The sequence below is a fragment of the Podarcis gaigeae genome (genome assembly GCF_964106915.1).
Source record: "Podarcis gaigeae genome assembly, chromosome: 7".
Taxonomy (NCBI): Eukaryota; Metazoa; Chordata; class Lepidosauria; order Squamata; family Lacertidae; genus Podarcis; species Podarcis gaigeae.
Genome location: NC_139683.1, coordinates 28,330,931 through 28,352,089, shown reverse-complemented (window position 1 = coordinate 28,352,089; position 21,159 = coordinate 28,330,931). Strand labels below are relative to the sequence as shown.

General features: G+C 40.5%; 1 protein-coding gene across 2 annotated transcripts in view; it reads left to right on the top strand.

Annotated features, from left to right (window-relative positions):
- The first annotated feature begins 2,875 nt into the window (after positions 1–2,875).
- Positions 2,876–21,159, top strand: part of CNBD1 (cyclic nucleotide binding domain containing 1) — a 139,216-nt gene continuing 120,932 nt past the window's right edge. The window contains exons 1-3 of one of the 2 annotated variants that reach the window (XM_083747905.1): positions 2,876–2,956; positions 8,237–8,300; positions 14,632–14,745. In XM_083747905.1, the coding sequence (XP_083604031.1) occupies positions 2,947–2,956; positions 8,237–8,300; positions 14,632–14,745 (188 nt within the window). In that variant the 5' untranslated portion in view covers positions 2,876–2,946. The remainder of the gene's footprint in view (positions 2,957–8,236; positions 8,301–14,631; positions 14,746–21,159) is intronic. The other variant, XR_014566492.1, reaches the window with a different exon arrangement.

The window sequence follows — 21,159 nt, the reverse complement described above, 5'->3', positions numbered from 1 at the left end:
GCAACTGAGCTTTCAGGGCCAGAGACTGGTGGCTAAGGGGCAATGGGATTGTTAGACCCTGATAGGCTTGCCTGTACCTTTTAAAAATTGTATAGGTGAGTTACTAACCACCCAGAGTGGCTGGGGCAACCCAATCAGATGGATAAGGTACAAATAATAAATGTTGTTGTTGTTGTCATTCCAAACAATGAATTTTAACTTTATGCTCATAAACAAGCAAGCAAGCAAACAAATGGCTTGTTCCAAATGGCTTCTTCCAAGGAATGAATACAGAAATCTTTAATATCTGCCTCCCATTTCCAGAGGAACTTCCAGACAGTCATTATTTTGTAGGTGGGATTCAATTGCAAACTAGCAAATTGAAGTTGTACAATTAGAGTGGATTTGGTATTTTTACACAACAAACCTATTCCCCCCCCCCCACAATCCTCCCCCCACAGATGTTTTGCAGTAAGGAAAGTGACAGGGAAATGCACTGAAAAGTGTGGGATAAACATTGCTTGATATAATGTAATCTCCCTATTAAAAAAAAATCAGAATAAACAACTGATGTTGCATACCACACGTACCCATTTCTTTTTTGGGAAACAAATCAGGATGAATAGTCAATAAACAGGTTACCTAGGAATCTATAAAATTTGGGAGTTGCTTACATTTCTCTCAACTAGCAAGATAAAAATCTTACTTCATGCCTACTGGATATAAATGAAAATTGGCTGGGTCTGAAGTGAGATGCAGGGCTACATCAGCTCCATATTGGTTAAAGCTGATGAAACAAGAAATCTGGAAATTTTATGAGAATGACGGGATAGCCTCATCTGCATTTTGGTGAATATTTATGACCTCTTTTTGATAACATCTGACCATTTTTTGAAGGCATCTGTCTGGGTGATTGCCCAGTGAGCACTACTGGAACATTTTCAAATAGTGCTATAATGTCGATCTCAGTCTTTTCCCAAGCTGAATTTGAAAGAAGCACAGCCTGTAATGATGGTATATGTATCATATCTGTCTTGTCACATAACTGGCAAGTGACAAATGATTTTATAGCCACTTCAGCTTGAGCAGCCATTCCCGGACACCAGTATAAATCTTGTAGGAGCAGTTATGTTCTGTTAGTCCCTTGCGTGCCAAGAACCAAATGCAGGAATTTTGTCTTCAGAGATATTTTAGCAAAAAGCAAAAGTGGCTTTCCTTCCATCACAAATCACTCTTTGAAGAATTTTCTCTTTATATTCCACAACAGAAGCTACCTGTAAGGGCCCATATGTTATAACTTGGAACACAAGGCAGAGTTAACATAATATAAACCCAAGCAACAAGGCTGCAACAAGGGCAATCCATACTAAATCTATGAAATTCGTAATGAGAACACAGCTCATATATGTTTTCCTAGAATGTCAGGGCAGGGTTCCAGAAGCTGGTAAAGAGTTGGGATCAGGAACTTGAGGCTAATAGGCAACATCATGAAGTTGTATTAGAAGGGATTAAAAGGGGTTTGTGCAAGGCAAGTAGCAATCATAAATAATTGAGTCAGACTATATAATGAGCAACTCCACATTAACTGTTGCTGAGGTGCACCTCTTCAAATAGAAGGTGAAGGATGTTCAAATGCTATCATAGAATCATAGAACTGTAGAGTTGGAAGAGACCCTGAGGGTCATCTAGTCCAACCCCCGGCAATGCAGGAATCTCAACTAAATCAAATCCCCCACCTCTATCCCTTGGTCTGAGTTCAGGAACCTGAGACACAATTGGAATCAGGGTCAGGAATACCCTGCCTCCATCCTTTACTAGTGACTTGGAAACTGATCCCTTGGAGGCAGTATTAGAAAAGCCCATACAATCCAAGGGCCATAATCGTTCCATCTGTGGAAGATAGCCAACCGTTAGACCCAAACCTTGAACTCAGGAATGCAGGCTGCCTTCTATTTACACATTTCACTGTGATCAGTCTGTATTCAGGAGGCTAACCTTCCAGTGGGGGAGCAGTTTAGTTTTCCAGTACATTCATGTATTAGTATACCCAATATAAACAAAAAATTCAGACGGAGATTCCAACGTGAAGTCCTTGAATTCATAAGCAGAAGAAAATGGTGAAATTTGGGTTGTTGTTGTTGTTATTTGATTATGGTTTTATATTCTGATTTTATCCTATGTACTGCCCTGAGACCTGTGGGTATATGGCAGTATATAAATTCAGCAATCAATCAATAATTTGGACTCAAGAAACCATGGGCATTTCTAGTTCACCTGCAAAAATAACTGAACCCCTTTGGGCATTAATTTATAGTCTTCTACTGCTTATCCCTATTAATCATCAGTCATTGATAGATGGGATTGGTTTTCATATGGGTTTTGTTCATTTTATTGGATTCTGTATCCAATTGTACTCTGTAGAGTACTGTGTCACCAACATATAGTTAGCAACAAAATCCTCTCCTCTTTTGTATTAATGGTACATTTACATGACCAATTGCATAACCACTTAGATTATCTCTTGCATTTATTAATGTGGCTGTATATTACTTAACCAACATTGTAATTAAGCAGTATTAAAATGGTCAGAATAAGTAAATAAATAGACCACCTGGGTGATCATTTCATATATCTTATAAAGTGGACTCTGGTCCAGAAAAGCATTTGTCACAACCAATGTGTCACCCTTTAAGATGCAATGGGACTCTTAGATGTGCATTAGCAACATCTTGGAGACTGAACAGATCTCCAAAGAAGATGGGAATAGATGACTTCTTCACTGGCAATTCGCCAGCAATGGGACCGACAATTGTCTTCAATATTCCAAATTGCCATGTTGGCCTTTTATCTTTATGACTTCATCAGAAAATATCCCAACCTTCTTAGAATTTGAACTAGGATTCTATTAGGACTCCTCCAGATAAAACAATGATAATGTAGGTCTCTATTTCCACAGAACCAAAAGGAATGCTAACAGGTAAGCATGTAAATCTTCAACAATTCTTTTGTTACTTAAACTTGAGTTTTATCCAGATGTAGATAAATGTCAGAGATAGTTATATTTTTAAATACATACTTTTCATTTTTTAAAGGATCTGTCCATTTAAATGGAGATATAATTTGAAACAAAGTAAGAATCAGAGCTTAATTGTTAAGTGTGTGGAATTCTTCCAGCTACCACAGACTATTATTACATGTGGATTCTTGTAACAGATTCAGCAGATACAATGGCATCAGATGGTCTGAAAATTCCATATGTGGTTGTGTGATCTTGACCACAGGAAATGCGAGAGCAAAGACTAAAATAATTGTTCTGTAAACTAGACTAGACTTACAAAACTTGTGGCCCATCAAAATGAATTCAGATCACCACTAGCATTTGGCAGGCTTAAAAATCCTGTTTTCTGGTCAAAAACTGGAGATTTATTGAGAACCTTGGTGGTTACAAGTTCTGCTAGTCTGAAACATAATGAAAGAGTGATTTTTAGCAAACAGTATGGATTGATATGAAGACCAAATACCAGCTTCTTTTCCTTTCAATGGTAGCGGGATAATTTGGTTGGCATAATATTCCAGGGGTTCAGTCATAATTTTGACCTATCCCTGTGTGAAAGACTCAGAGTGAAACAAAGTCATAGTCTACAAAGAAATGTCGACTAAAAGAAAGTGCTCTACATGGGTTTGCAGTTGTTAAGCAATAATTGAGAAGATTTTGGGTGCTCCCAGGTGTGTGTGCATTGTGGGATCAGTGCTGCTTCTACAGCACTTGGGCACGGCCTCGGCCCAGTATACCTGAAGGAGCGTCTCCACTCCCATCGTTCAATTCAGACACTGAGGTCCAGCGCCGAAGGCCTTCTAGTGGTTCCCTCACTGCAAGAAGTGAAGTTACAGGGAACCAGGCAGAGGGCCTTCTCGGTAGTGGCGCCCGCCCTATGGAACGCCCTCCCACCAGATGTCAAGAAAATAAACAACTACCTGACATTTAAAAGACATCTGAAGGCAGCCCTGTTTAGGGAAGTTTTTTAATGTTTGAAGTTTTATTCTGTTTAATATTTTGTTGGCAGCTGCCCAGAGTGGCTTGGGAAACCTAGCCAGATGGACGAGCTATAAATAATTATTTATTTATTAATTTATTACATGCAGACTTTTTGCAGTGCCAACATAATATCATTGTCATAGAAATGCCAGTCCATACCCCCACCCCACCCCAATTTAATCTGGGTTTTCACTTTCCATGGAAAATCTGAAAAGTTAAAATAAAAACTGTGGTCAGTAACTTGTTTCTGATTTCTGAACAACTTATTTGTGATATTACGCCTCCATCTGGGAGCATTCCCATCAGGTTGTATCATGCAATGTCAAAGACTACAATATGGTCTCCGAGCCATATTTGCCTGCAGTTATGTGATGGGTGTATTGGTTGACCCAGCCCACACTTGGATTCAACCATAGTGATCCGTCAGGGATTTCTGCAGCATTATGATTCATGCTGCCACTTAAAGAGAATTGCTAATAAATTTCTGGGGCTATATTACTGGATCATTTCCTTGCTTATTTATACATTCTATGCCATCAATGTGTGTGGCGCCTTATATCTCTGAGCCCAGGAACCTTATAAATTTAATGAGCCACGTCATATTATATCATCTATGTATTTGTGCCCATGGGCACAAATTGGGACATATTATGTAGAGATGACCCTATGATCTTGCCCTTACACTGGAGAGGGTAGAACACATCACGTCTGTGGAGTCAAGATACAAAATCCTCTAGGGAACAGGTTGAAAATTCAGTGATCTCAGTAAACATGAAAGCTGGACACATAATTATAAAATAAGATAAAATTTGGCAATGACAATTGCCAGGCACTACTCCTAGAAAATAATAATGAAATGCTTGTGCATGCAGTAAGGAACAATTGATCAGACAGCATCTCCAAAGCAGGTGGCTAGAGGTTATAATGGATAAGATAACAACCTGAACATATGCAAATAGTGAAGTTGTAGTTCAAAGTATTAAAGCCAGTGGGAGCATTTCCCCCCTAGCTTGGTGTCATCACTAATCTTCACTGCCCAACATTAATTAAACTAGTCCCAGTACAGATATTTAAGGACCTCCCCACTTCTTTCTTTACTTTTATCCATTGTGAAAGTGGTCTGCTAAATTCCATGTTCTGCTTTCTGTTTCAAAACTTGTTAACTTGTATATAAGCAGACCTCACCATTTATGCTGTGGCTTCTCAGTTTTCTTAGGTGTGTTTAGTGAGGGATTTTATCAAAGGTTTTTGAAAGTACATAACCTTCAACTGTATAAATATTGTCTATCACACCTCTAGTGGAAATCAGCAAATCAGCTGCAAATATATCTGAAAGTTCAGGTCAGGTAGCCATTGCTAATCAGCAGTTTGGACAGGACTGTGTTAAGAGGTTGTAGGCCTGAGCAGAAAGATGATACACCACTTTGGAAGTGAGATGCAAAAGCTGCCAGCCCAAGCCTATTTTTGGTATTTGACTTACAGACTTATGTATTTCCTATAAGCTCTCTTCCCAATCTATCTGCCTGAGACCCACATTCAGAAAACATCTGAGACTTGCTGGAAGAAACTAGTGTTGCTAAAGTTTATGCATTTCCATTCACTCTTCAGAAGATACTTTGAGCCATGAATATACTTTTGTTTGGAAAATATCCATTTGCTTAGGACTTGTTTGTTTGTTTTGGGGGTGTTTCTTTTATTCACTCTGATATAATTTCACTCAACCTTTACTTTCAGTCCTCGATGGTCATTTTTTTGTCTCCTGCCACCCCTGGTTCCTCTTCTTGCTTCTCGTCTCTTTGTGGTTCCAGCTTCATTTCCCACAGTAGGTTCATCCTTTGCTCCAAAGAAGTTATTTTGTCCCATTTTCTTGCCCGTTGAAAATTCAGAGTTACTGGGTAGCCCCAGCTATAAGTAATTCTGGCATTTTTCAATGCTGCAGTACAGGGTTTCACGCTCCTTCTCCACCTTATAGTTCCTAGGCATAAGTCATGGAACACTTGACTTGGCACAGATTTGTACATCAGCTGGTTGGCGATCTGTCTTGTTGCTCTCATAATTCCCCTCCCTTATAATAACTTGCAAATCTCCTGACATATTTCTAGGTGTCAAGCCCCTTCTTCTGTAGGTGACTGTGAATCTGTTCTATGGCCACTTCTTCCCATTGAGCTTCAGGAACTATCTCTTCCAAACACCTCATCATATTCTAACAAAGACTTTTGGGGTTTTCACCTGATGCTTCAACAAAGCCACGCAGCTGGACATTAACCCTTTGCTCCCGATCTTGGATATTGATCATTCTCAGATCCCATTGCTCAATTTTCACATTATGTTGCTTTATCTTTTCATCATTGTTTTCTACTTTCTCTTGGATTTGGTCCATCTTAGCTTCCACTTTATCTATTCTTACTTTGATCTCTGAAATTGCTTTGTCCATTTGAGCGGCAATGTCTGTCACTATCTGGTTTCTGAGAATCTTGTTACCTTTCTGCATCGTTTCTTGTGTTGTACCCAAGCTATCTACTGGTTCTTGATGCCTTTTTTCTTAGAACTTCTCTGAGTTCCATTTCCATTTTTCCCATTTTTGTAAATTTAAAATGTATACCTAATTTTGGAGAGAGAGAAAGTCACAGTGTGCAAAGGGACTCATATATTTTTATATGCTCTGAGGACCACTCAGGATTGAGCCTTAATTGTGCCTGTTGGCAAACATCAGGAGAATTGCTCTTCTTTTTATATTCTTAAGTAGACCCAGTAGGCTCAGAGAAGAACCACATTTTTTCTTTGTCAAGCATGAACTGAACAATTATCAAATTCACTTTTATTCAGAAAGCTCTATGAAAACATTTAAAAAAAAATCTCAGCTCAGATGCTGATAGCCTTCCATCTGTCACATGGAGCTGCTAAGAAGGATTAGGAAATAAAACTAATTTACTGGAATTAAAATGAATTTAATTCATGCCTGGCAAGGAATTTTGAATGTGAACAGGAAACATTAGTTTCAACGTCAGTAGAAAAAGCAGTAACTCTGAAATTGCAGATGCTATTGAACAAGGACTCTTAAAGGTATGGTTATGCTTCTTTTGTATTTCTTTCACCCAATAAAAATGCTTGTTTTCAATTGGATACACCTTGACTGACACACATCTCTGGCAATTATTCTGTGTCATTTATAGTGATCCAGTTATTTTCAGCAATGATTTGGGGCTGCCAAACATGTTGCAAAAATTCAAAGGCTACGCTTGCCTTGCTTCATTAGATGCATGCTGCATGCCCAGAGCACCTGAGGCAATTAAGCATCTGTGCCCATTTATTCTTCCAGGCTTTCCAAAACTTTTCTTTGAACATTTTTACATTTCCCTCTCCTCCCAGTTCTGGTCTCAGAAGCATTCTGTCGTTAGTCCTCAAGTCCCTTAGCACAGGATAATGTTGCTCTGCTCACAGTGCGGAGGATTCCAAATGGTTCTTTGCAAATTGAGTGTAATACTGAAGGACAGGCTGTATTGTTTCCGAAAGACTTTTTTGTTTATCTGTGTGCTAAAGCCTCTGTTTGCAAATGGCACATTTTGTCAACACTGAAAACATTCACGGCATAGAAGTACAGAGCTCCCAGATTACACGTCCACATCTACATGTGTGCGTAATATTGTGAATTTCACTGGCCAGCATTTCACATGCTGATGCAATGAGATGATATTTACCACATCATTAGGAAACACTAAAGTTCAAACAATAAGATTTAGTATTTATATGGAGATTTAGAGTGCTGAAGGCATTTCACATCTCTAACTAGATCTGCAAAATAGGTCAGTAATGTTATTGCTGTATTGCAAAAGGAAAGACTATGGTGTAGAATGGGACAGGGCAAAGTCAAATGAATTTGGCTACAATTTTTAATCCAGTATAGGGAACTCAGTCTGTTAGCCAGATGCTAGACTCAGGGCTGGCCCTACCATTAGGCAAAGTAAGGTGACTGCCTGAGGTCATAGATCCTGGGGGACAGCAGAAGGAATTTCTTGTCTGTTCTTCTTAAACTCATTGGCCATTCCTGTCTGTTGGAGGACGAAGCAGTTAATGCTACCCTATACTGCCCTGCCGCCCTAGGTCTACTCAAGCATGCTACCATGCCTCCAGTGTTTCCATCTATTGTACATCGTTCTGTATTTTTTAAATGTTAAGCTATGCATACATTTTTCAAAATAAATATTTGTAACAATGTCGTAGGTCTTAAGAAAGTGAACTATGACCAGTTGGACGCGTTATTGAGCATCAAGGGTCTTCAGAGATGGTAAGTTATCCAGTGAGTTTTGAGGAGGATGTTAACTGAAGCTCTTATTATGAAAGCAAAAATATAGTTTGATATGGAAGGTCTGTGTAAAAACAGAAATGTTAAAATGGGGTGGGAGAGAGATAATTGTGTATTTATGACTACGTTCAGATATACATGCATTAATATAGCTTCTTTTTACTTGGGTGATTTCCCCATCATACTGAACACAATCTTGAAGCTATGTACTGTGGCCAGCCGGATGCTAGGGTCTTCTCTGTATCTATGAGCAGTGGCGTCACAATGGGGGGGGGGGACGCATTGTGCGACCCGGGTTCCATGTCTGTGGGGGGTGACAAGAAGTCACCCCGCGGGGGCTCAAGGTGGCATGAGCAGCCATTGCGCCGCTGCAGTTGCATGTGGAGGATCCTCCATTTGCCCCTTCAGCCATGAGCAGAGGATCCTGGCGCCGGCGGCAAACCGCTAAGTACAGCGCATGTGTGGCATCACACGCATGCACTGTACGTAGCAGTTTGCTGCTGGCACCGCTCCAGCACCATATGGATGGTGCCGGGATCCTCTGCTTGTGGCTGAAGGGCAAATAGAGGATCCTCTATTTGCGGCTGTAGTGGCAATGGAGGGATCTTGGCACCGTCCGTACGGCACTGGAGCAGCGCCGGCGGCAAACCGCCGCACATGCGCCCTATGTAGCCTGGGTGTCACGACGCCTTCCTTCGCCCCTGTCTGTGAGATCTTAGGCCTCATCTGCACAACACAGTCAAAGTAGTTTCATACCATTTTAAACAGTTATGGCTTCCCTTAAAGAAACCTGGGAAATGTCAGTTATTAAGGGTGTTAAGAATTGTAGCCCCTCACAGAGCTACAATCCCCACCCCCAGTGATTTAACAATCCATCCCTCTTCCCAGAGGACTCTGGGAATTGTGGCTCTGTTACATACACAGCATGCATCCATTTTAAATTTACAAAATGGCTAGAATGGAACATTCAAAGACAATATTCACTGGGGAAATGGCACCTTCCTCCACTGCTGTGATCTCAGTCCAGTTTGGAGTTCTCTATGGCTGCTGTTAAAAAAAAATAAAGAACTCTCAATGTCTTCTCTAGTTTGGTCTTAGTCTGTTTTCTGGCATTTGGTTTAACAAGCAGCAGCATCAACATGAAGGCTGGCATTGAGTGTTTGAGGCTGCTTATCAAAGGCCTCAATGTGGCACAATTCGATTGAAATGTCTTGAAGGGAGGCACAAACCCAGTAAGCTACATTGTTTGCTAAAAGCAACCACTCAAATGGAAACTGGAGATTTTAAGCACTTTGTGATGAGTAGCCTGCATGGATCTTCGAGGAATGTGGCTAGGAATGAGAAAGCCTGAACATTTTCAGATCGATCAATCAAGACAAGTCTGAAGAAGATTAGTGCACTGGATCTCTTTAAAAAGGATGTAGTCTGTTGCTTGTTCTGACACAGCTTTCCCCTCAGGCTGCAAGCACAAAGCTTGACAGTTTGCTCGAAATTTCTGAAGCCCAAGGAGATAGGTCTTCCTGAAATGCTGTAGATGCAAATACATACACACAGCTAATTCTCCACTGGCCTCCTCGCTGGCCCAAGTAGGACTAATTAAGCTAGCTAGCCCTGGTGACTATCTAATGCTTATTAGATGGATTTTCCCCAAATTGATTTCTGAACTTTGAATTTTATTGTTATTCATATTTTTATACTGTATTTTATGCTGCTTCTACAATTAAGTGTTTTAAATTTGTTGTTAGCCACCCTGAGCCTGGTTTTCTGAACCGGGAAGGGTGGGGTATAAATAAATTTATTATTATTATTATTATTATTATTATTATTATTATTATTATTATTAATCAATGGAAAGGGACTTGGGGTAACAAATGCATCCATTCTGTTCAAGCTTCTATGGAAATGAGACTAGTTTTGATTATTTACAGAGAAGGTTCCTACACCTGTGTAGATTAATAGAAACCTTCTGCTGCACTGATTGGCTGTTGAATATAACAGCCAAAAGCTCTTTGGTGGATACATAGGAATCAAGTTCTTTTTGCTGCCCCCCCCCCAAAATATTTGAGGGGCCACCCACCAAAGTTGATGGGCATTACCATTCAAATGGTGTGTGTGCCATTTCTTTGGGTCAATTATGCAGAGTGGGGCTTACCTGCCACCCTCCCCCATATTTTATTCAAGTTGGCACCTCTGGGTGGATTACATGGTTTGGGCTTCTTTTTCTTCGTGAGAGGAAACCCTGCTAATCAGTAAACACTGCTTTTGTTGTTGTTGTTGTTTTTTAAATTAAGCCTTCCCCAATTTAGTGCATTTTTGGATTACAACTCCCATAATCCCCAACAGTAGCCATGCTGGATGGGGTTGATTGGAGTTGCAGCCCAAAATATCTGGAGGGCACCAGGTTGAGGAGCACTGACCTACAGTATATCTATTCAAACAACTTAACTTGAGTTGCACACAGTGCCTTCCGGCCCAGGAAGGGAATGCTTATTAAGAACATGCATACAGTAAGTTCAGTGGGCATTGAAACATGAAGGTACACATGTCTCTAGATTTGACTCTGCATCAGCTGCACACACATACACTTCCCGCCCCCTGTGTGCAGATCTCCTTTGCTAAATGGTGGTGTAAATAGTCCAGATGAGAAACCTCCCAAATACTGAACCTGGTCAAAAACTAATTCTGAAAGTACAGTTGTACCTTGGATCCTGAACGCCTTGTGAGTTGAACATTTTGCCTCCCGAATGCTGCAAACCTGGAAGTGAGTGTTCCAGGTTGTGAATGTTCTTTGGAACCCAAACGTCCGATGTGGCTTCCGCAACTTCCAATTGGTTGCAGGAGCTTCCTGCAGCCAATTGGAAGCTGTGCCTTGGTTTCCAAACATTTTGGAAGTTGAACGAACTTCCAGAACAGATTCCATTCAATTTCCGAGGTACCACTGTAATATGATAAGTAGATGTCCTGATGCCTTATGCAAATTGTACCATATTTCCTGGAATATATAGGATGCACTATTCTTGGAGAATGGTGAACAAGAGTAGTAAACTGTTTCTGTGGTGTAGATTTCCATGGTAGGAGCCAGACTAACACTTCATTTCCCTTGATGTGATCCCTAGTTCTAGATCAGTTCATATTTTATGTAACTCCATCTTCCAGTGATCCATTTGTTCTAGTATTATATGGAATATACATTTACTTGGAAGATAATAACTCAAGAGAGCTCTTTGGTATAATCAATCAACTGCTTGGGGCCCCCTCCAAAATGGTTGCCTGACCTGCTAGAAAGTCAGCTGTAACTATGATGAGATGATTTCACAAATACATCCCCTCTGTAATCATGTTAGCAACAAACTTGATTTCTGAGTTGACATGACCCTTTGATAAATCATTGCCTCAACAGAGCTACAAGGAATTATGTTGTGCAAATGTCTGTCTATGGAGTTTGAATTTAAAAACTGACTTAAAAATCACAGTGAGGTAGATGGGCTGAAGGATGTAAGCCTGAATAATTTATTGATGGCATAACCTTTGAATTCAGGACATTTCAGAACTGCATTTCTGCATAATTAAGGGCAATTTTCTTCAAGATAGAACATAATTAAAGAGGAAAATTCACTTGGGGTATATTTAGATGATGGTGACATTAGTTAGACGCATATCAGACTGCACCTGCTGCCTTTTCTAATATGGAAGGCAGAGATTTACATTTTTCTCAGGCCCTAAGAGAAAGCTAAAACATTTAAAGGTGATAGAAGATATTGCCAACTTTTATTAATCCAAGAAACTGTACAAACAAAACGAAATGGATGAAAAATGTAAAGCCAGAACTCTTGCTTCAATTTCTCACTTCTGGCATGTTTCTGAAACATAACAACATTCACTTTCTACTTTGTATGGTAAGAGACATGTAACACCAAACCCAGATCATATATATAAATTAGACCAAGGATGGGGAATATTATTGAGACTGAGGGGCACCTTATCATGGGAATGTTCTCTCTCTGTGTGTGGCATTCCAGTTGCTGGAAGGGCAGAGGCAAAATTAGTCAAAATTGCTAACATAGGATTGCACTCTACCCAAAGGAAGCATTGAGAAAGGTTAATCGGTGTACCTTTTGCTCTACTTTAACCCCCTCAGCTTATGATTTTGAAAAAGTACTCAAACTGACTAATCACTTGTTCCAAAGTGGAGGAGTAATTTGCAGGAGAATATGTCCCAATCTTTGTATGGGGTCTCAATGTTGAGCAGGTTGACGAATGGAGAACCAGGGGGGGCAGAGCCCTCCAAGTGTTACTAAATGAATTCACACACTCATAAAGTTTTGCTCTACTACGGTAATTTCTGAGCTAACCAAAAAGGCTCTGAACATTGCCCCAGCTGTTGTTAAATTTAGAACCACTAAACTGGGGAAATGACTAGTCATAATTCTTTTAGCTAATATGCTTCCATCACTCTATTTTTTGTTTTATTTAATACAGCTTCTCGTTTAAATGCTTCATTGTTTTTATTTTGACAGTCGTATTGCTTGGTATAAATTGTTTTATGTTTGTGATCTTTAAAGGTAAAGGTAAAGGGACCCCTGACCATTAGGTCCAGTCGTGGCCGACTCTGGGGTTGCGGCGCTCATCTCGCTTTATTGGCTGAGGGAGGCGGCGTACAGCTTCTGGGTCATGTGGCCAGCATGACTAAGCCGCTTCTGGCGAACCAGAGCAGCACACGGAAATGCCGTTTACCTTCCCGCCAGAAGCACTTTGATATGCTTTCGAACTGCTAGGTTGGCAGGAGCTGGGACCAAGCAACAGGAGCTCACTCCGTCGCGGGGATTCAAACCGCCAAACTTCTGATCAGCAAGTCCTAGGCTCTGTGGTTTAACGCACAGCGCCACCCGCGTCCCCTTGTGATCTTTAAGATGTATCTAATTTGACAGGGGTATTGCCCTGGTTTTATGCTGATAGTTTTTAGGCTGTATCTAATCTTAGTTATTCTTGAATGAGCGAAGCAAGGCCTTTCATTTAACTAGCCTGTTGTGATGCTGTTGTAATTGGATTGCAAACCAATAAGCAGTATGCACAACAGAATAGTTTAATAACTCCATTTAAATACAAGATATTGGAATGAAATCTGGCAATGCATTCAGGGTACCATGCTCTCTTACAAATTCAAATGTCAGATTTCTTTCACACTCAATACCAGGTTGAGACTCATGCCCATTTTCAAAGTGGGGCAGGAGGAAAAATTGAAAGTGCAATGTGAGAGACTGAAGATTGCCACATCAAGACAGCTGAATGAGACTCGCTGTTTATGCTCAAAACAACATGCTTTAAGCATGAACCTCAGCTCAACTTACACATCCATTTTCAAGGCTGACAAAAAAGGTGCAAAACACAATGCAGTGTGATGTGTCCCTTTGAAGATTGTGACACCGGAATGAAAGCTGGTGTGCATGTTCAAGGCAATTTTATTTTTCATAGAAGCCACACTCATTCTCAAGGAAGCTGAACACATGCGAAACACAGTGCAATGTAATTTGCTTGAAGACCGATACACTGGAGTGAAAAAAATGGAATCTACATTCAGAACAGCATGCTGTAATTCAACCCCCTCCATCCATTTTAAGAACAGTTTATGGAGAACTTTCCATATCAAAGTAAAACAAGCCAAGAAACCTTTAGAACTTGGAACATATGCACCTATACATTTGGGCTGCAGGAATCATAAGAGCAAAACAAGCAGACAACTGAAAACAAATGTACAGTCCATGGCACACGGATGCAAAAGAGATTGTAGCACGACATCTGAAGAACTGCCTTTCAAGTACTAGTCATGATTACACTATTATATGAAGCTTCATATAGACGGCTGGCCCTTTCATGAGGCAAATGGAGGCAATTGCTTCAGGTGTCAAGCATGGGGAGTGGAAATCTCCTTGTACTACTTGCCTTCACCAGCTGGTCCTGCCATTTCCCACCTGCTGCCCCCTAAAGTTTAGGCAACATTTTTAGTCAAAGCAGCAAACCATGACAGTGGCTCAGACACTCTCATGAAGCCCACGAAACTCAGTATGGCGTAATTCTGAGTAGGCAAGCATAGGATTGTGATTTTAGGCACTGCTGTATTTGCTTGTCATTGGTGTGGATGGTGGTTGACTCAATGACCAGCACAACCTTACACCACCTTCAGGTAGTAGGCAGGATGTTGGATCATGTCAGCTGAATCTTATACTAGCTGAAGTACAACCTTGGGACAAGTAACAGCATTGCCTAGAACTTTACTACTGAACAAAATAATCACTGTTTCCCTATTTCTCTTTAGGGATAATCCTTATACCACTGAAGATGCTCATCGAAAGTTTTTGGAAACTTATCCCAAAATATTCATTAAAGAAAAGGCCATATTGCCAGGGATTCCTGAAAAAAGAACAAAAGGGTAATTCATATTTTAAACAATTCTGTATTTCATGTGAAAAAAAGTGAAGGCTAGGTAAGCCGACGAGGATATGAGGTCAGTCATCGCCACCACATGTCACAGACTAGCTGTGGAACCCAAAGATTAGTAGCTAGTGGTAAATTCATTTTCTGCTTGAGCAGAAACATCTGTTTGTTGCTTCAAAATGCATTTGTCCTGCCTTACAGAAAGTGATTGGTTGCATGCACCCTGTTCATAGTCCAAGTGCGCTGCAATTTTCTGAAAAGGATAATGATGGCAAATGTTTTTCTTCAGCGCTGGCTAAAATTCAATCCATCGATAGTGGTTGTTCTATAGCCATATGTACTTTTTGTTATCCAAATTAATGAAATCTTCCATATTGCTGGCTTTTAGATTCTCCTGCAGTGCCACTGAGTGCAGGAGAAAACAAAAAGCTGAAGACAATATTCAGTTCAGAAGGAGTAGATGTTCATGCCACTTCTAGATGCTTTTATGGGGTTTAGAGAGTGTCACCTTTTCCAACTAACTTTCTATGGGGGATTTTTTTTTGGGGGGGGAAGGGGCATTGCCCAATGCAGAACATCTGCTCCACAAGCAGCAGGTCCCAGATTCAGTCCCAGGCATCTCTAGGTACTGCTGGGAGTGCCGCCTGCCTGAAACCCTGGAGAGCCATTTCTAGTAGATGTCAGCAGTACAGAGCCAAATAGGCCAATGGTCTGACTCAGTATAAAGCAGATTCCTGTGCTTCTAAATTTATTGTAAAGCAACATTCCATGTAAGGTTGGGGAAAACTTCTGAGGAAAAACAAACCACCTGAGGAATTTTGAGGGGACCCAAACATGTTTAAATCATGTAATTATTGAAGCCATTGCTGTATCTGGCCTGAAGTGAAAATGAGATGAGAATTTAGACATTCCTTCTCAAGTGAGGCAACTGAGCAATCTCAGGAGAACACAGAAGAGTTCCTATGAGACTTCTTGCGGTGTGGTGTGGTGTTGGGGGTGCTGCAGCTGGGAATGAAGGATACAGAAAATGTGGACCAGAAATTGAGAGCAGAAATTGCTCAAGTTTTGGGCTTCTTTACTTTGGGGAGTTAATTCATGTTATTACATTTCATTAAATAGTTGTGTGATATTGAAGCATTAGACATGAATTATACAGCTGCACATCATAGTGAAGCATTTCCAGGATTGCCAAGAGCTAATCTGCTCATTGGGATGCTTTCTTCCCCTTTCTTCTCATCACTTTTGGGCTCCTCTTTCTTTTGCCTCATTTAACCCACCAATAACTTATCCAATGCATCCAGTGACTGCCTACAGCAAGGATGGGGAACCTGTGCCCCTCCAGTTGCTGTTGGGCTAAATCTTCCACCATCCCTGACCATTAGGCATGTTGGTTGGAGCTAAAGGGAACCATAACATTTAGGGATTAACACATTTGGCTATCTCTGATCTAACTTCATGATAGATCTAACTGAATATGCCAGGGAGTAAAGTTTGGCCCCTTTGCTTGCAGAAATTGTGCTCTGCCACGGTCCTCCCTGACTTTAGTCTACCCTGTGTAGCTACATCGAAATCCTCCCATGTCCTTCTCCCATACTTATCTCTATCCTGCTTATATTCTCTACATTAGGCATCCCCAACCTGCGACTCTCCAGATGTTTTGGCCTACAACTCCCATGATCCCTAGCTAACAGGACCAGTGGTCAGGGATGATGGGAATTATAGTCCAAAAAATCTGGAGAGCCAAAGGTTCGGGATGCCTGCTCTACATTGACTGGTGGCAATCCATGTTATAAGCAGAGTGGAAAGCTGGTCGGGCTTGGGGGAGTGATCATTCACACATGTCCTTTGTGATGTTAATGGATGGGAAGCTCCGATGAGCCAGAAAGATTCAGAAGGAAAGAGGAAGAATGGGAAGCAGGATGTGGAAGATGTATTTTACATAATTTTGGTGTGTGCAGAGGTGGAACTCTAGCTTTGGCTGCATACTGCTAGTTTCCATTTAATCACTAAGCCTTGATAATATGAGGATTGCTGACTACTCTCTTTTACTTGGCAATTGTCTGGCTCATCTGGCAGAAGAACTTTGTCAAAACTAGGTGCTGATCTCAGGAAGTTATCTCTCACTTCCTTATAGACTCAGAGCTCAGCTGTGATGGGTCATTAATAATAATAATAATAATAATAATAATAATAATAATAATAATAATAAATAAAAAAATAAGTGTCCGCTGCATGCAATTGCAGGGGGAGAGCACCCATCCCTATGTGTGTGCATTCCTCACACATGACAATCTATATATGCCCTATGCTATAGAAGCTCTATTTGTCTAGGTAATTTTACAGTTGGCAGTCTTATAACACAAGATGAAATATGCCAGGAGGACAGCAAACTGCAACGAAAGAGCTCAGGTGCAACAGTGGTTAGGTTGCAATTCAGCTCTAATAGTGGTAAAATGCCTCCCAAAAGAGGTAGGTATGATAAATCTGGTGATGCCATTGTAAATTTCATTTTTACTTTCAGGTCCTTGGGGGAAAAATCAAGGAGGGTTATATATTTGCCACCACTCACATTGGTCAATATTATTTAGCAAACAGGAATGCTTTGGAAGAAGATGATTACACAACAATATGACCTTTCTTTCCTGGGAATTTATCATTTAAAGTTTAATCTAGCCCAGTGTTTACAGAGATAGGATTTCTAGGTTACAGTGTACAGAAAGTCAATCTCTTTGCTTTCAGGAAAGCATTCAGTAAATTACGGCACTTAAAATTCTCTTCTCCTTATTTTTTAACAGAAAAGTAAGTTTTACAGATCAGCAAATTGCCCAATCTTTAAATGGGCGAAATATTTTAGCAGCTTAGACTTTCTTCCTTGCTGATGCACCAAAATTCTTATTTTAATAGATACTTTGAATTACTTTTAAGTACCGCTATGCACTCAGAGTAATTTTGCTTACAAGTGAGCTGAGGATCAATGCAATCAGCTAATAAGATTATACACATTAACTGTAAAGCAATATGCTGTAAGGGAACAAGGCAGATGCATACAAGATTGAATTTATTGCCTGATTCACTGTTGCAGTAATGTTCTGTGGATTTTTTAAATTTTATTTTGCTGGAATTGTGTTTTTCTATATATATTTTTTTGGGGAGGAGAGAAATGAGACTACATGCACTGAAGGCAAACTGCAGCAGAGCATCTGAGAAGAGTCATCTTAATAAACAAAATGTTATCCCATCACCAATGCTACCCTTTTACAGAACTTTACAGTGAAGAAACAGTGCCCTAATGTAGTATTCTGCCCATCCTGGGATGCAGGAGTTTAGCTTGGTACCAGTTTGAGCAGCATGGTTTGTATCAAAGCAGAATGATGGGAAGGGGAGGGAAATACAGTGCTGACCCCAAAGGTTTGCCTCTGTAGTTAGTGCTCCTCTTCAGATTCAGTCAAATGAAACCTTGGTTATGTTGACCTACATATAGCAGTTGCCAGTATGGTGCACATGGGCACCAGTGTGCCTCTTAGTACTTCCTATGACACACACAAGGACTCAGTAAATACTGCAATGCTTTGAGTTGGCACACATGTCTTTTCCCTCTCACTATTATCCTTATCAGCTCTGTGAGGTAGGTTAGGTTGAGAGCTGCTGATTGGCCCAAGGTTCTCCAGCAAGTTTGATTAAACCTGGGCTACTCTTCCCATCATCAAGACCTGGAAAGGTGAGGTAGATAACTTCAAGGCTCACAAGCTGGGACTTGTGTTCTGTGATTTTATAGGCTGATGCCATTTTAATCCATACTAAAAGACCAAAGCAAAGGAGAAGCTCATTTTCAACTGGTGTATAATTAATGCTGTCCCAACATGTCCTTTTTACTTGAATTTGCTATTTGATTGCCTATGTGATATTGTATTCAAATGCTTTCTTTTAAAAAAATCCATCTGATAAATTTATCAGTGCTGCAATAGTAGCAAGAGTAACCTGCTAACTCAAAAGTCTACTGCAATAACGTTTTCCTTCATAGCAGATACGAAGGAAACCTACACTTGAATTTTGTGAAATACATAAATGTTTATGCTGGACCAAAGGAAGAGAAATTGGATTACTGTTAGATGAATTATCGAAAATTATTAGAGATATAAACCTATAAGCCTGCCTTATATTGAGTTAGACTGCCGGTCCATCTAGCCCTGTTGTCTGCTCTGAGGCGCCATCTGCTTTTACATTCAAAGCAATAACATGGCACTTGAATTCTGGGAATTCTGGGAACTATAATTTGCTAAGGGTGCTGAGAGTTGTTATGAGAACCCTGTTCCCTTTACAGAACTATAATTCTCAGAGTTCCCTAGAAAGGGAGTGATTATTAAACTACTCTGAGTTTTGTAGCATTGTGAGGGGAATGGGTGATCGCTTGACAACTCTTAGCAACCTTAACAGTTACAGTTCCCAGGATCCTCTGAGGGATGGCACGACAGTTTGAAGTAGTGTGATACTGCTTTAAATGTATAGTGCAGATGGAGTCAGACTAGCAGCAGATCTCCAAAAGGGCAGAAATCCCAGGGAATGAATTTAGGACCTTGTGCACACAAAACACCCCCCCCCCCACCACGGAGATATGGTTCATTCTCCAAAAGGCCAAGTTCCTATTGGTGTTCCACCAGCCTGTGGGGAGATGGAATGTGCGAAATGCCCCTGGAAAAAGGTTGCTAACCATGCCAACATTATTTTGGCTTCCCTCAAAATTCTTCAGATGATTTGCATAAGAAAGAAACACAACATTTGCTTCAGATTTTGCTTTGGGCAAAACCCAGTGATAATGGAGTGATGTGCAGAATGCCTGGAAAGGTTTTGTGTCTCTTACTTAAACTCTTCTGGATTGCCTCAGAATCCCTCAGAAGTTTTGCCTGAGGAAGAACTCCCAATTTTTTTTTTATAATAATTTTTATTAAGGTTTTCCAAATTAAAACAAATCAAAACAAATTAAATCCAATCTATAAACTTTTTGCCAATAACTAGGACTTCCCCTCCCTACCCCCTCTTGTGTTCCAAATCTTCCAAATAAGCAATTAAATTCAACAAGTTCTTATCCCCAAATTACACTCATCATCAATAACCCAATTTATCCAAATTCCCATCCCCTAAGATCGATCTATACCCTTCCACGAGTTTCCCCCTTTCAAACATAGTACAGATGGAAATAAGATAAATATGAATAGTAATTTTACAACCTTTGGATTCCAATTTTCCCTCCCCTCTTTCCCCTTTGCGTTTCACCTATCCCTCCACTTCTAATATCTTCCTGGAGTTCCCACATTACACTATGTCCCTCAGGTTCTTTGCCAGTCTTTAATTACGGATGTCCAATCGTAGAAGGAGTCTATCAATTAAGGGCCCATTTCTTCTATCCAGGTTTTTATATCCAGGAGTAAAAACTCCAATTTTGTATCCATAAGCTTGTCAAACCTGAATATCCCAAATGTTCCCCCAGTTCTGTCCAGTTCTTGTTATTTCCTTGTTCTTGTCAATCATTCTCCTCCTTTTTATTTCTCTGTTCTCCCACAGAAATGTTCTTTTTCCAAAAGTTTCTAGTGTCTCTGCAGAGGCTTGTTATTCATGGAGCAAAGCATTGCATCATGTTCCTTTCATTTTCCAACAAATAGTTCCATTGTTTCCTGTAGTGTGTAGATCTCTGTAGACAAAATAATGTTCCATTCCTGCAGTTTCCCAGGAGATTAAAAGTTCCATTCAACTGTTCAAGTTTCCTGTGAAAAACACATGCAATATCCCTCGGCTCCTCTAGGTGGATTGCAGTAGCAAAGTTCCCTTCCAGAATCACATCCACCAGACCAAGTAGCTTGTTGACCAATATTTAAAACAGTTTATATTCAATTTATAACAAATATAACCGGCAAAGTCCTCATAACAAAATCTCTATTTTAATCTTCCTTTTTGACAGCTCTTTGACAGCTGTCTAAACCTCCATCGCTTTTCTCCAGGCAGTTTCACGAATCGCTCCAGGGATTCCGGGGGGGGGGGGGGGGTTGCTTTTTTTAAAACAATTCCACTTTTCTCCTCCAGCTCAATCTTATAATTTTCCCTCGCGAAGTTGCTGATTCGGCAAGATAAGGTTACACTCGATCTTAGTTGTCCAGTCCTTTGTTTTGGCTCTTCTACAATTTAGGGGTGGGCTGACTTCCTTTTTTCCGCCTCCCCCGTTCGCTCCGAATTTTAAAAATTTATCCCCCTTTTTTTTAGTCCATATTCCAATTACTCACGGGTTCTTCTTTAGAGCCGAATTTTCAATAGAAGAAGTCAGCGCTCTCCGCCGGATGGCATGCGGCTGCGCTCGGCAGGGATAGCAGAGAACTCAAAGCACCACGCTTCTCCCCGGCACCCGATCCGTAGCCTTTAA